The sequence below is a fragment of the Lepisosteus platostomus genome, chromosome 11 (assembly GCF_059453375.1).
Source record: "Lepisosteus platostomus isolate fLepPlt1 chromosome 11, fLepPlt1.hap1, whole genome shotgun sequence".
Lineage (NCBI taxonomy): Eukaryota > Metazoa > Chordata > Actinopteri > Semionotiformes > Lepisosteidae > Lepisosteus > Lepisosteus platostomus.
Genome location: NC_142621.1, coordinates 35,144,764 through 35,158,220, shown reverse-complemented (window position 1 = coordinate 35,158,220; position 13,457 = coordinate 35,144,764). Strand labels below are relative to the sequence as shown.

Here is a 13,457-nt window from a genome sequence, read left to right as displayed (position 1 = left end):
GTAAGTCTTTAAACTTTTCTAGTAAACGTAGGTAAAGTCCCAAGCTGACATTTTGAAGTTTCAGAATCTTATTGTAATGACGCGGCGCGATGACGAAGAGCTCACAGGCAGGTGGAGAGCACCGCAACGAGAAGGCGGCAAAAACCAGAAGCATGCAAAATAAACCCAAAACTCGGGGCTGAAAAGCGGTAGCGGCTAGAAAGCGCTGCAGCAAGAAAACAAGCGCAAAATAATAGAATAATGTATTCTACACCAAAAAGGGTGTGGAGAACTACGAGGAAACAAACGCACAGCAGCTCAGCTCATGGTGAAGGTATTTAAAGGAAAATGGAGCTACTAATTAAATAATAAACTAATTGGAAGACCGCTGTGACACTGCCTGTGCGGAGATCTAACAGCGCCGGGAGGTGTGCTGTACCGAGCGTGCATGCAGGACCAATCAGCCGCACCCGCTCGTGCCTGACAGTTATAAAGATTATATTGCATTATAATATAGTATAGATTTCCCTTTCATTTTAAAGATTTACACTGCGTAACAAAGTTCACAAAGACTGACGATGAGTTCGAATTTCATTATCATTGTCAAATGTAAAAATATTTTAAAACCAACTACCCAGTGAACTGGAATCTATTGCAGTGATGTCAGCACAGGGGTTATGTTCAGTTTAATTTCAGCAACAAATGGAATAAGTCTAAAGTAAATTACAAATATTTTTTTTTATTTCAGGCACAACTCCAGAAGTTGTGTTCTGTAGTGGTTATAAGTGTGATAAATCATGGGGTTTAAGAAAAAACAGCACTACAATAGTCAAATTGCATTATTTATACCTCCTATCTCTGTCTAAGACAAAACACCGATATGTACACCATGAATCAATCCTCTCCAGGTAAACTGAATTTCTCAAAGAGGTTAGCTATACAACTGAAAATAAGATTCTAGCCCAAGTTACTAGAGGCTGGAAGTCATTTTTATTGATTCTATCAGACAGGTCAAAGGAAACAGGCCCAGCTGGTTCAATTTCTGTGTTTCATAGCCAGTAAAGTGAAATAGCCATAAAAACCTTAACTTCCAGTCAGTAGTCACCTAATTTCATACTATGAGACATTTTACACGAGCCACACAAATACATTAACATCTACTGTGCATATAAACACACAAAGGAAAACTTCATTCATTGAATTCATTACATATTCACATGATTACACACATACTAGGTCTATATAATAATAATAATAATAATAATAATAATAATAATAATAATAATAATAAATAATTGCTTACACTTATATAGTGCTTTTCTGGACACTCCACTCAAAGCGCTTTACAGGTAATGGGGACTCCCCTCCACCACCACCAATGTCCAGCATCCACCATATATATGTATATCTATAAGAAAGATACATAATTACATTTTAGACTTTAAGAAATGTTATTGCAACTGTTGCAACTGTTGTCAAACTGTGAAGAAGCGGCACCAGACAAAGACGCTCTACTACTAAATGCAACAGATCAGTATATTAGAAGGCTCTGAAGAAAGATATTGTTCCTGCCTTGTAAACCTTCAATCTCCATGGTCAATATATTGTATAATTATATAAAATCTAGAAAACACCCATTTTTCATCCAAACAAACCTCCCTATCAGAATTAAGAATGTAATGAAATTGGTTTGGGATCATAGTGCACAGATATTGGAATCACCTCCTGAATATTTTAACTATAACAATAAGCTTAATATGACAAAATAAAACTTAAGTGTTTTATTTTATTTTTTAATGGTTTTGTACACAATTGAGCTATATAGCACAGCAAAGCTATATAACATTGTTTTCCAGTTTAGTTGCCTTTTAGTATATTTCATTGTTATTACTGAGCCTGGAAAATATCATACCTAACTGTGTCTAGACAGATATTTACAAGCATAGAATACCTCCAACACCATATAACTCCAGGTTAAATCAAAATAGATCTTTGTACACAGTGAATTACCTGCTTCGTTTATGAAAAAAAAATGAACACAAAACAAAGTGGATTTTCACTTTACACAATCCCTTTCCCCTCCCATCACAAGTTGCTGTCATGACTTCCTACACTGTTGGTGGACATATGCTTGAATTAACGCAAAGAATAACTATTGGAGACTTGCCCTGTCATTTCCTGAAGTGTCAAATGTTGAGGTAAAAGTTAATTTTGTGGGCATCAGATGTGTAATGAAGTCTCAGTTTGACTTCAAGACAACAGGAATGCACACAAAACTTTAATAGTTTTGTTTGTTTGTTTTCACTCCATCGTGCCCATTTATTGAGTTTCATAGAGCTTTTCTCAAGCAGAAAAAGAAAACATAATTAACTTTACAGGAAATAAAAAATAAACAGCTTTGCCTGCACTGTGGCAAAAGGTCAGAGAAAGTGATGTTCCCATCAACAGCTCAGTGGAACATCACTGTCCAGGGTACTGAAAGTCCTTTACTCTCTGTCTAAAATGCTGAAAGCTCTTTACTGTTCACTGGAATAGCTCTGTACAAGGTGATGAAAGCGTATTACTGTTCAGTGAAACAGCTCTGTTCATGGTGATGAAGGCTTGAGGATGAAGAGGAGAACTGTGAGGTTCTCTCTGTTCTCACTAGTAAGACTGCAGGGGCCTGGGGACTCAGCTAACTATTTTATCAGTGAATGAGCGTGAAAATCCAGAATTTCATGCACCAGACTGCTCTTCATATGGCAAGCATTCTACACAATAACAAGCACCTTTCATTGAGTATTATTGTAGTAACTTAGCATTGCCTTACCTTTTGGGCCTCTAGTCCAGGTTTTTGGGTTATTTTAGGTTACCAGAATGTCAAGTCAGCTTTTTGAAACTAGTTGATTTTAAATTAGACAAGTACACTGTAAATATTTAGATAGTGTATCATGGCATGCAGAGGAAATTAGGAGTCCATGAGAAAATATGGACTAACATGTGCAGACATGTATCAATGAGCCTAGTTAAATATTTAAGCTTTGGCCATTAGGAATACAAACAAAAATTGCAAAAACAGCAATAAATCAAATGAAAATGTAGTCAATTCTGTCACCATGTAATTGGGTGCTAAGATCTGTTATTGATCCAGGGGATAAGTTAACTTTACATTGTAAGTACGGTGAAAGACGACATGTCATCACTGTTTTAGTTAAGAAGATGAACTGGAACAACCTACCGAGTGCGGGGAAGGTGATGTGTGATTGCACAGAGCTGAAGGCAATTCTCAAAGCAATTTATTTGAGCAGAATGCTCTAGCTGAATATCAGTCTTAGATGATTACCTTTCATTCTGACACAATCACATCATGTATACAGTAGGTGTTTGTTTTTCTATAGGAAAATGTAAATCCCTGGACAGAACTCGGCAACACACAAAATATTGTAAAGCTTTTTTAACTCGCTGCTTCTCCAAAATGGCTCGGTGACAGAAAGGCTATAACGTTTACTCATTACTAGTTAAAAGGCTAAAGAGCAGAAGTTCAGCAATTTTTAACATTCTCTCTGCTTGTTGATATTGGAAAGCCCGAAGGGCAGCAAACCAATCTGTAGATCACGCACATAATAAGCTGCCTGCCATATGTAGTTTTGCAAATTATAAAGAGCAGATTTCGATACATGTGGTGATTTCATGATAACTTCTAACCTAATGGACACCTGCAATCGCGATGTCTGCGAACTTTTAGAGGGGATGGAGGAGCGATTTACGGTACAAATCTACTTTGAAATCTCTGCCAAGGTTCTTAATGGGGAAATGAAAATTTACCCATACAGTATAACGCGCAAAAATGAAGTGTACTGTAAATCAGATTAAAACGTAGAAGAAGAGGACGAAAAAAACAAATACTGAGAATTAGGGATGGAGAATATATATTGAAAATTACTACTTTTGTATTAAGCAATTATTTCGCCTTCTCCCCGAGTGTATCTCTACGATTGTCGGCAGTCGACTATGGAACAGTGATGATCACTGCTGCGAAAAATACACTTTGATTCCTGCTTACCTTTATACAATACGGTCCAATATAGTGGCAGAATCCTCTTTAGACGAATAAAATTGTGCGAGACCGCCGGAGCTTCGCGTTTACAATCCCTCCGTAACATACAGTACGGCGTCTCACATGTGTTTGGCTGTAGGCTAGGCTGATACAATATTACCAAAGCTAAATTAAAAACAGAAAACGACAATAATATATACATTTTTATTATTACTGTCATTCGGTCGTTGATAAATATCTGGCTGGATTAAGTTAAAGGACACGCGAAAAAACATTGTTAAACTCAAGATTATACTTTTGGGGCAGGCAGAAACCAACTACTCGCACTGATTTTGAACTAAATTTAATGGCGGAGTTTGATGGGATTAAAAATGTTTTTTAATGCCACTTTAAGGGTACAGAATTTGATCAACCCCTTTATAAGAAAATATTTACGAAAATATAATTTTGTATACGTTACCATGTTATGAATCTGAAATATTATCAGTTTGTAAACAATGAAATATATACCCGTTTTAGCAGCATGATTTAATTTAGAATTTTGTGTATCATGATAAGTGTTCTAAGTGGATAAGAACAATGTGCATTACAGATTTTGAACTGTGGTATAAAGCATTAATTTTGCTTATTGGTTTGGATTAAGAACTTTTAACATGGAACTGATGTTTCTGGTAAACTGGTAGACATCTTATGCCAGGACTGATAAAAAATACTGTAGTTAATGGTCAATTTCATCGTGGCAAAGAAGCAGGGGATAGAGCTTGCTTATCCAGTAAACTGTGTGCTAATCCCAGTGTCTGGACCTCACCTACTGCACCTAACATGGAAACATGACTACTGAATTGAAAATTAATTATTTGCGAGTAATTTCTGTATCCCAAGCTTAATGCTGTAAAAATAAAAAAACTAAATTATGAATTATTTGTATTTAAACCATGCCCTTATGTTGTTTGGAGAGGCCTGTTTTTAAAAACATGCTCTAGAGTAGAGCCTTGAAGTATAGAAAAGACCAAAGCTGAGGAAGACTTCCAAAAATTCAAGGATCCAGATTCACAGAGAGCTTTTTGATGGGTTTGATTCTCAGAAACAATCTGAAATTCACTTTCAAGATGTAATAGATGTCTTCAGCAAACTGTTGTGACCATTAAGGTCTAAGAGAATTCATCCCAATCATTGTATACAGAACAGAGAGGGATCCCAGCCTATAAAGACATAATAGGCAAGGCGAGCTTTTACTGAGGTGCCTTATTATTGAGGTTCAGCTGTAAATATTCCACAGCAGAGTAGGGAGGGAGTATGACACAGGAACATGTGTTGTGTGCACTTGATTTCAAATGCTTTTGACAAGGTTCAGCCCCAGGTCAGCAGGAAAATGTAATTGGTTTTCATAAAAATAATGGCGAAGTAAACTGTCTCAGCAAATGGGGGCCCCTTTTCCAGAGGAAAGATATTTCACAAGCAATGTAAGTCCTTAATTTTCTGTAAATCATTCCCAGCAGGCCAAAGCATGTTCAGAACAAATTTATATCGTCAGAAAAGCAGGAGCTGACACTAGGTCAGGGAAAATGATATTTTACACAGGATAATCCTATAGTGATGAAAGATTTTACTTTGGGTGCATTGCAAGTGCTGTTTCTGCCAAGCCAGGCTTTACAAGGAACCTGCTTATTAACAGCCTATAATCCATTCAAAAACATTTTTTTAGTTATTTTCTCCCTCTGTGCTTTCATGAATACTTTAGAGCAGATTTTTTAGCTTGTTTTTCACAATTATACTAAATCTGATAACAGATACTGTTTATGTTATTGGCAGATCAATGACCATGGATCGATGTACAGTAACTATAGTAACAGCTACAAACTCTTAATTGCTTGGCTCTACTCTGTGTGTAAATGATTTCTGTATCGTTTTACAGTACAACTGTTTCCATGCAAATGCAGGGAATCCAGTCACCTATTAGAATATGATAAATAATTTACAATCAAAATCTGCCAGAAAGCAAACAATGAAAAAAAAATCAATAATAATTGTAGGATGCACTGTTAGCATGCATTGCAGTACATGGAGCTGAAATATCCACTTGTTCTGTTTGATAGAAAGACTGTACCTGTGGAATAAAGCAGAAACGTAATCTCTGGAAAAATGTTCAGAAAAAAACAATAGTCCCATTTTAATTCATTCATTACAATATTGTTAATATTTAGAACAGCCATCAGAACGTAGTCTAGCTCCAGGGAATAATAATTCCTTCATCTTGGTTTTCTAAAACCTAAATAAAAGTACTGGCAAACTGTGTTTGACAAAAGTTGGTAACTGTATTGGAAACTGCATTTCTTAACCCTGTGTTATGAAATTCCTCACTGTAGTTATTTCTGATTAATAAACAGCAGCATTTTTCTCTTTGCAGTGTTGAAGTAATTTCACTGTTTGGCATGAACACTTCTTATTTAGCAATCAACCCAGTAAAAAAAACTGCTACACTCATCTAATATATTCTAATATATAGCTGTCTACCAGAAGAAGTCTAATTCATATGGGATCTGAAAATATATACTGGACCTAACATACAAATACTTCCTTTTCGGTAATGTATTGAAAGAACCATCTATTTGTCTTTGGGTACACCACAGTCCAAGTTGTTTTTTATTAATTTTATTCCAAACAGTTATGCTAGCGCCAACAAGTTTGTGATAAAAGCCATATTTACAAAAGTACCCAATTAAGTGTCTCACTACATTCCCTTCCCTCTCTCCATTAACAGGAGAGAGTTGGATGCCAGCTAGTCAAACCCGTAATCATATATTGAATCACATTTAGTGCTGCAACAGAAAAGTGCAGAATGGATACATATTTTTTATTGGTAGATAAATAATAGCATCAATTTTCAAGTATTCCATGGTAATGAACTAATTTCAATACAAATACTTGACAAATAATTTTGCTTGAAGAGAAATACACTCAATGAATGAGATATTCCTATTCCTAAACTAATTTTTTTATTTTTGTCTCCTTGAAATTGTGCAATTTCAAAATGAGATTTTCTAAGAAATGTGAAAAGGTTCAAGAGAAAATAAATCACCTTTAATCACCACAGACATATTCTTTCCCAAATAAAAGGTGTGCAACCATGTCTTCCCTACAAAATTTAAACTGCATTTTACCCTGTAAAACAGAACTCCTAATCAGAAACAGCTTCATCGATGTAAAATGTGAAATGAGATTTTTTGCAAGACATAGTAACTCCATAAATAAAAAAAAGTCATATCTGCTTTCTAGACCAATTTCAGACATATGAAGAAACCAATTTAACTCCATGTTTGTTTAGATGATGTCCCAAGTGTTCAATATACAGTAGTAGAAACAGTGTTATTAAGAGAGAAACTCCACAGTGACAAGTCACATAGAGGTGACTTTTTGCAACACCAGATGCTTATGCTACTCCCTACCAGGCTCAGGGGGAAAAGTACATCTTTCAGATCAGAATTACTGATCTGATATAATGGCAACAAAAAGAAAAACATCAGACTGCACAAGGGAATGGTTAACATGGGTGCTATTGTACAACTTAATCCCCTTGATGTTTAATCAGTACTGAGGCTTTAAAACAGCATTTATTTAAAACACAGTATGCTTTTCTCTATGAAAAAAATGAATTTCCTGTTTAGAACTGAGTGTATGTCTTTGACACATGACAAAGGTTCAAGAATTTAAACAAAGAACTGTTTTTTTTCAAGGGACTGCAGGTAACAGAGCCATTAATATGGTAAATGTAGAAACTCACTTAAGTTGTCAGTTATAAATATTTAAGACGAGTTATAAATATTTAATAGATGATTAAGAAAAACAATGAAGAATTTACAGATGTGGTACAAAGGAAACCATTTATGTTAATACTGTATGCTGTAGTACTGTAGACGGATTAGATTTATAGAGCATAATGTCAGCACTGTACATGTCTTTGTTTATTTTCTTTGGTATGGACATAAACCTTAAAGAGGTGGCTCAAATTTAAGCAATAAAGAGTGGACAAAATTAACCCAGATTGTGTTCTGTTTAACTCGGGAATTCACATCTTCACCATCCTCACCCATTGTGACCAACCTGATTTCCCCGACTCATGCCATTTTAAATAGAAAGATGCTGTTAATCTTTTAATAATAAAAAGCCACTCAAAAACCAAATCCCATACATGAGAATTGTTTTTAAAAAATTTAATACTCCAATAAACTAGAGTAAATAAGTATACAATTAGCCACCTGTCATGCTGGTGATCAATTAATCTATCTCCACCTCTTCCATAATGCTTTAACCAGTCTTCTCCTAATCAATTTCCAGCTCTAGACATTCAGCATTAGATCTGACATCAAGGCAGGAGAGACCATTGTCAGGGTGTTCCTGGAAGATTCTGGTGCTAGGAAGTGAGGGCAAGGAAGAGGGGCAGAGGTAGCGGGTGAAACAGGTCAACAGTATCGGAGAGATACTGTAAGGAAACAGAACTGAGAAAAGGGGAGATGGCAGGGCCCGGCTGTGTTGAGACGGCACAAGTGAAAAAAAAAGATGAAGGAGGGGTGATACACGGTGAGGCAGCAAGACAGAGTAAAGATGAGGCAACAAGCAAGAGAAATAGTAAGGCAGCATTGATGGGAAAGAGCAAGAAAGTAGGGATGAGGCAGGATGAGTTAGCATTGGTGACATATGGAGAAGCAGTAAAGATGAGGGAGTATCAGGCATCAGTGGTGACCCATGCTGAGGCAGTAGGTACGAGGCATTGTGAGGCATCAGGGGTGACCCATCGAGAGGCAGCACGTTAGAGGCATCGTGAGGCATTAGGAGAGACCCATGCTGAGGCAGTAGGTACGAGGCATTGTGAGGCATCAGGAGTGACCCATGGAGAAACAGTCGGAATGAGGCATCGTGAGGCATCAGGAGTGATCTTTTGTGACGCAGTAGGTACGAGGCATCGTGAGGCATCAGGGGTGACCCATGGAGAGGAAGTAGGTATGAGGCATCAAGAGGCATCTGGGGTGACTCATATTGAGGTAGCAGGCATGAGGCATTGAGAGGGATCAGGGGTGACCCATAGCGAGACATCAGGTATGAGGCATCATGAGGCATCAGTGGTGACCCATGGAGAAGCAGTAGGTATAAGGCATCGTGAAGCATCAATGGCGACCCATGGAGAAGCAGTACGTATGAGGCATCAAGAGGCATCAGAGGTGACCCATAGAGAAGCAGTAGGTATGAGGCATCGTGAGGCATCAGAGGTGACCCATAGCGAGGCAGCGGGTATGAGGCACTGTGAGGCATCAGGGGTGACCCATAGCGAAGCAGTAGGTATGAGGCATCGTGAGGCATCAGAGGTGACCCATAGCGAGGCAGCGGGTATGAGGCACTGTGAGGCATCAGGGGTGACCCAGACCGAGGCAGTAGGTATGAGGCATCGTGAGGCATCAGGGGTGACCCACAGAGAAGTTGGCGAAGTTGACTGTAGATTGACTGTAGAATCGGTGGAAGTGGACAAAAAAGATTGTTGGAGAAAGAGGGCCTGAGGTTGATGGGCCGGAGAGCTGAGGTACATTGAGGGAGCTTACGGGAGGGCAAGGGAACAACTACTCTTGAAGTACGAGAGCAGGAGGGAATGGAGGCCTGAAGGCATAAGGACGTCCGAGTGCTGACAGCAGAGGTCCAGGTAGCTTTAGTTCTTGAAGCCAGGATCTGTGGGTACAGACCGGGAGAGAAGAGCACAGGATCAGTACAAGAACACAGGAGACAGGAGAGAGCTGTGCTTCACAGTACTCATCAGCAGAGATCAGGCTATTCCTGGGTATCAGATAATTAACATCACTTGATCTAAATGCTTTTTTTTAAGATAAAGCCTTTACCAGCAAGCCTATCAACTTCCAATACTACAAACTATAAAATCTTGAATCGTTTTAATTTTTAGTAGTTTGTAAGTTCCTTAACTTACTTTAGCATTTTATTTTATGTGAAGCACATTCACTGTAACGAAATGTGCTATATAAATTAAATTTATTATTATTTTTATTAACTACCATGTGAAGTTAATTTAAATTTTAACACAATGTAATATAATACAGTAGCTATGTCCACATATTTCTATCCATCCAATTTCTAATAGTTTCTTTCAATAGAGGGTCACAGGAGCCTATCTCACCAAGCAATGGGCACAAGGCACTATGCACCCTGAATGGGACACCAGTCCATTGCTGGGCAGACATACACACACACACCTAGGGCCAATTTTCCCAGACCAAATAACTTATCAGTATTTTATTGGACTGTGGGAGGAAACCCATGTAAACACAGGGAGAGCGTGCAAACTCCACACAGATAGCACCCCAGGAATTGAAACCAGGGCCCCAGCACTGAAAGATAGCAAAGCTAACTACTGCACCACTGTGCTGTCGTTTACATATTTATGAGTGATATATAACACAAATGCATTTTGTTAGAATAAGATGTAAACAGGCATGTTGTATATATATAGTTTTTAAACTTTATTAAACTATTTAATTTCCAGTTGCGATTAAGTGTGTTACCATGGTTACCTTACACTGTGACGCTGTCGACTAATGCGATCTGAAACCATGGGGAACAGTTACATCATAGAACTGTAGTCATAGCATTGGGATAAACAAACTAATAAACATACTCCTGTGTGTTTGCATTGGGCTAAACAAAGTAATAAACACAAATACTACCTTCAATAAACACACTGCTGTATTAATACTAAGATTTATATTCAAATTCCATACATCATACCAATTGCTTACTCAAAAAAAATACCATAGTGCAGAAAGGTTTTCTTCGTAAGATAATATACGATATACTGTGGGTAGGCTTCGCTCGATCGCAGGTCACAGTGAAATGTAACGGAGATTATTTACTTCCCACTTATGAGTTATTACAGTTCGCACTCTCATGATTCATAACTAACGGTTTTTAGAGACTATAGCCCAGTTTTCCCTTGTACAGTAGACATTCTCACCAAAGTTTCTCTCCGCATAGCGACAATAGTGAATAGGAGCGAAAGGCCAGCAATGATCCAAACTGCGTCTTCTCCAGTCTTCATTGTTTCAGTTTCCGGGTCCAAGTCCAACTGGACCACCCTCGCAGCGATCGCTGAAAGGTTGTTGCCGAGCGCCGCGGCATTCGGGACCAGCGAACCAGGGGATGGCGATGTAGACACGGGTGTGAGACTGCAGTCCCTCAGTACCTCTTCGGGCCCTGGCGGGTCCAGAGGAGGCAGGAGAGGAGCCGGATCATTAGACTGTCTGAAGCTCAGCTCCACCAGGCCGGGTGCGTCCTGCTCGGAGTCCAAGAAAGGCGCCCCCCCTCCAGCGAGCCTTAAGGCCAGTCTCGGTATGCGAGCCAGGTGAAAGATTTTGTCTTCCAGCGTAACTAACGCCAGAAGACATATTATTATTTTAATGACTAACAGGACCATGTCCAATGAGTCTATTGCGATTCAGAGCAGTTTCGCAAATGCGCCAGAACTGCGATGACACCGAACTTGGAAACCCACGTTCCGAATATTCCAGTGTTACGTCATAATTCTACATGACAGATCTCTCCCGTGTGATGCAATTCGGAACACGCTGTCTGAACTCTAAACTGCACTTTCGTTTCCAGTTGGACTAATGTGCACAGGCAGCACACCAACCAAACATATAAGTCGACTATATGACTGCCTATGAACGCAGAAGAAGTTTAAGTATGGATGGTAAAGATTTTCAATTATTGTTTATCTAATAGTTTGTAGTTCTGTGTACAATGCTGCAAACAAATCTACAGAGATTGGGCTCCCAAATCTTGCAATTCTTCACCTCGTTTCACCTAACAACATAAATTTATTTTTCTTTAGCAAAGCCCTACCAGGACATTAAAAACTTTATAGTGCGTGGTACCTGTAAAAGACAGACAATATGGTCTCTGTGGCCTGCATTGTACAGTTTGTATGGTTTGCTGAACGATAGCTTTCAAATCCATGGTCATGCCCTAATTCCTCAGCTTTTGGACATAAACACAGGGATCGCATGTATTACCCACAATATTCATTTAATTCAAACACTTATTCTTGATTAAACTAGAATTGTACTATACTGAAAATTTGAACTATACTCTTTTTATTATAGTTTAATATGCATTGTGGCATAATTAAAACAAAATATTTTAACTCTTATTGATAAAATACAAATAAACATATCACATTAAGTCATTTATAAAAATAAGGAAGCTTTTTCATAAGGAATATTCATAAAATGGTATGGTCTGGTCATTATTGGGTATGAATAAAAACAATGGTCGTGTGCTAATGTGGACATTAAGGTGATATATATCAAATGCATATGCAAAACAATGTGAATCTTTGCTACATATCTGAGAAATAATTTACTTCCTGAAAACTTTTTCAAAAATAATGCAAGGCTCTTCAGGTCATCACTGTACAGTAAATGAGAATTTGTTCTCGACTGACTTACCTGTTTAAATGAAGGATAACTATTCTTTAGCCTTTTCCTTCTATAAATTATAGAAATTCTGTTTTGGGCAACTTTTTTCTATTAAATCACCAATCTGCCAAAAGGGCTGTCAAAAATCAGGCAAGCCTTTGTCTTTCTTTTTCATAACTCCACTGGCTGAAGTTCTTTTCAAATCTTTAATGCACTGTGAATGTTTGTTGTTAATTAAAGCACGTTTTAAAGCTGTCACATTCCAATATGGTCTGAGTGCTAAAACTTTTTAGTTTTAATGGTTTGCTTCATATATGTAAATAAAATACCCGATGAAAGAAAGCAATTCATGGTGGGACCTTTCTTCGTTTGTAAGTTTAGGTACCGTCAATTATAATCACAGTTATATCCAAGGGATTTTTATCACAGCAGGTCACATCTCTAACACTTCAAGAGGGCATAATCTCTCTTCGTTTTTCTTTTCCATATCAAAGTCAGCCATTCGTCTTGACTAGCCTTATTATGAATCTGTTAAAAATTCAATCACGGACACTGTGCTTTCACTTGTGAACTTTAGCCAGACTTATCATCAGCACTTTCCCAAAAGCAAAACGAGAGATTCATTGGAGCACATCAGTCCAACCTCAGTCATTTTGGCACGTTCCTCATCTCTCCACAAAGCTCTTGATTGTTTGGTTCTCATTACCTCTGAGTAAAAAAAATTAAGGGACAACTTACTTGGTTTTCTATGACAACATTTCACCACTGATCCCTACAGTATGTCCTTGGAGAAGGTGATACAGTATTTCTTAATGTCATGTATTATTTGAACAGCTTATAGTTTACAGCTAACTGGAACAATCTACCATACCCTATTATCCTTTGTGAAACACTTAGGTAACAATCCTCTAGTTAACAGGTTATTAGCAAAAGGCACTTGAACAAAACAATGATACTGTTGTTGCATTGCG

General features: G+C 37.9%; 1 protein-coding gene across 1 annotated transcript; it reads right to left on the bottom strand.

Moving 5' to 3' along the window:
* Positions 1-8,211: 8,211 nt before the first annotated feature.
* Positions 8,212-11,523, bottom strand: LOC148652544 (uncharacterized). Its single transcript, XM_088599419.1, has 2 exons — positions 11,025-11,523; positions 8,212-9,730 (listed from the first exon to the last, which is right to left on the bottom strand). The coding sequence occupies exons 1-2, from the start codon at positions 11,481-11,483 to the stop codon at positions 8,336-8,338; spliced, it is 1,854 nt and encodes a 617-aa protein (XP_088455545.1). The 5' UTR covers positions 11,484-11,523; the 3' UTR covers positions 8,212-8,335.
* Positions 11,524-13,457: the final 1,934 nt, after the last annotated feature.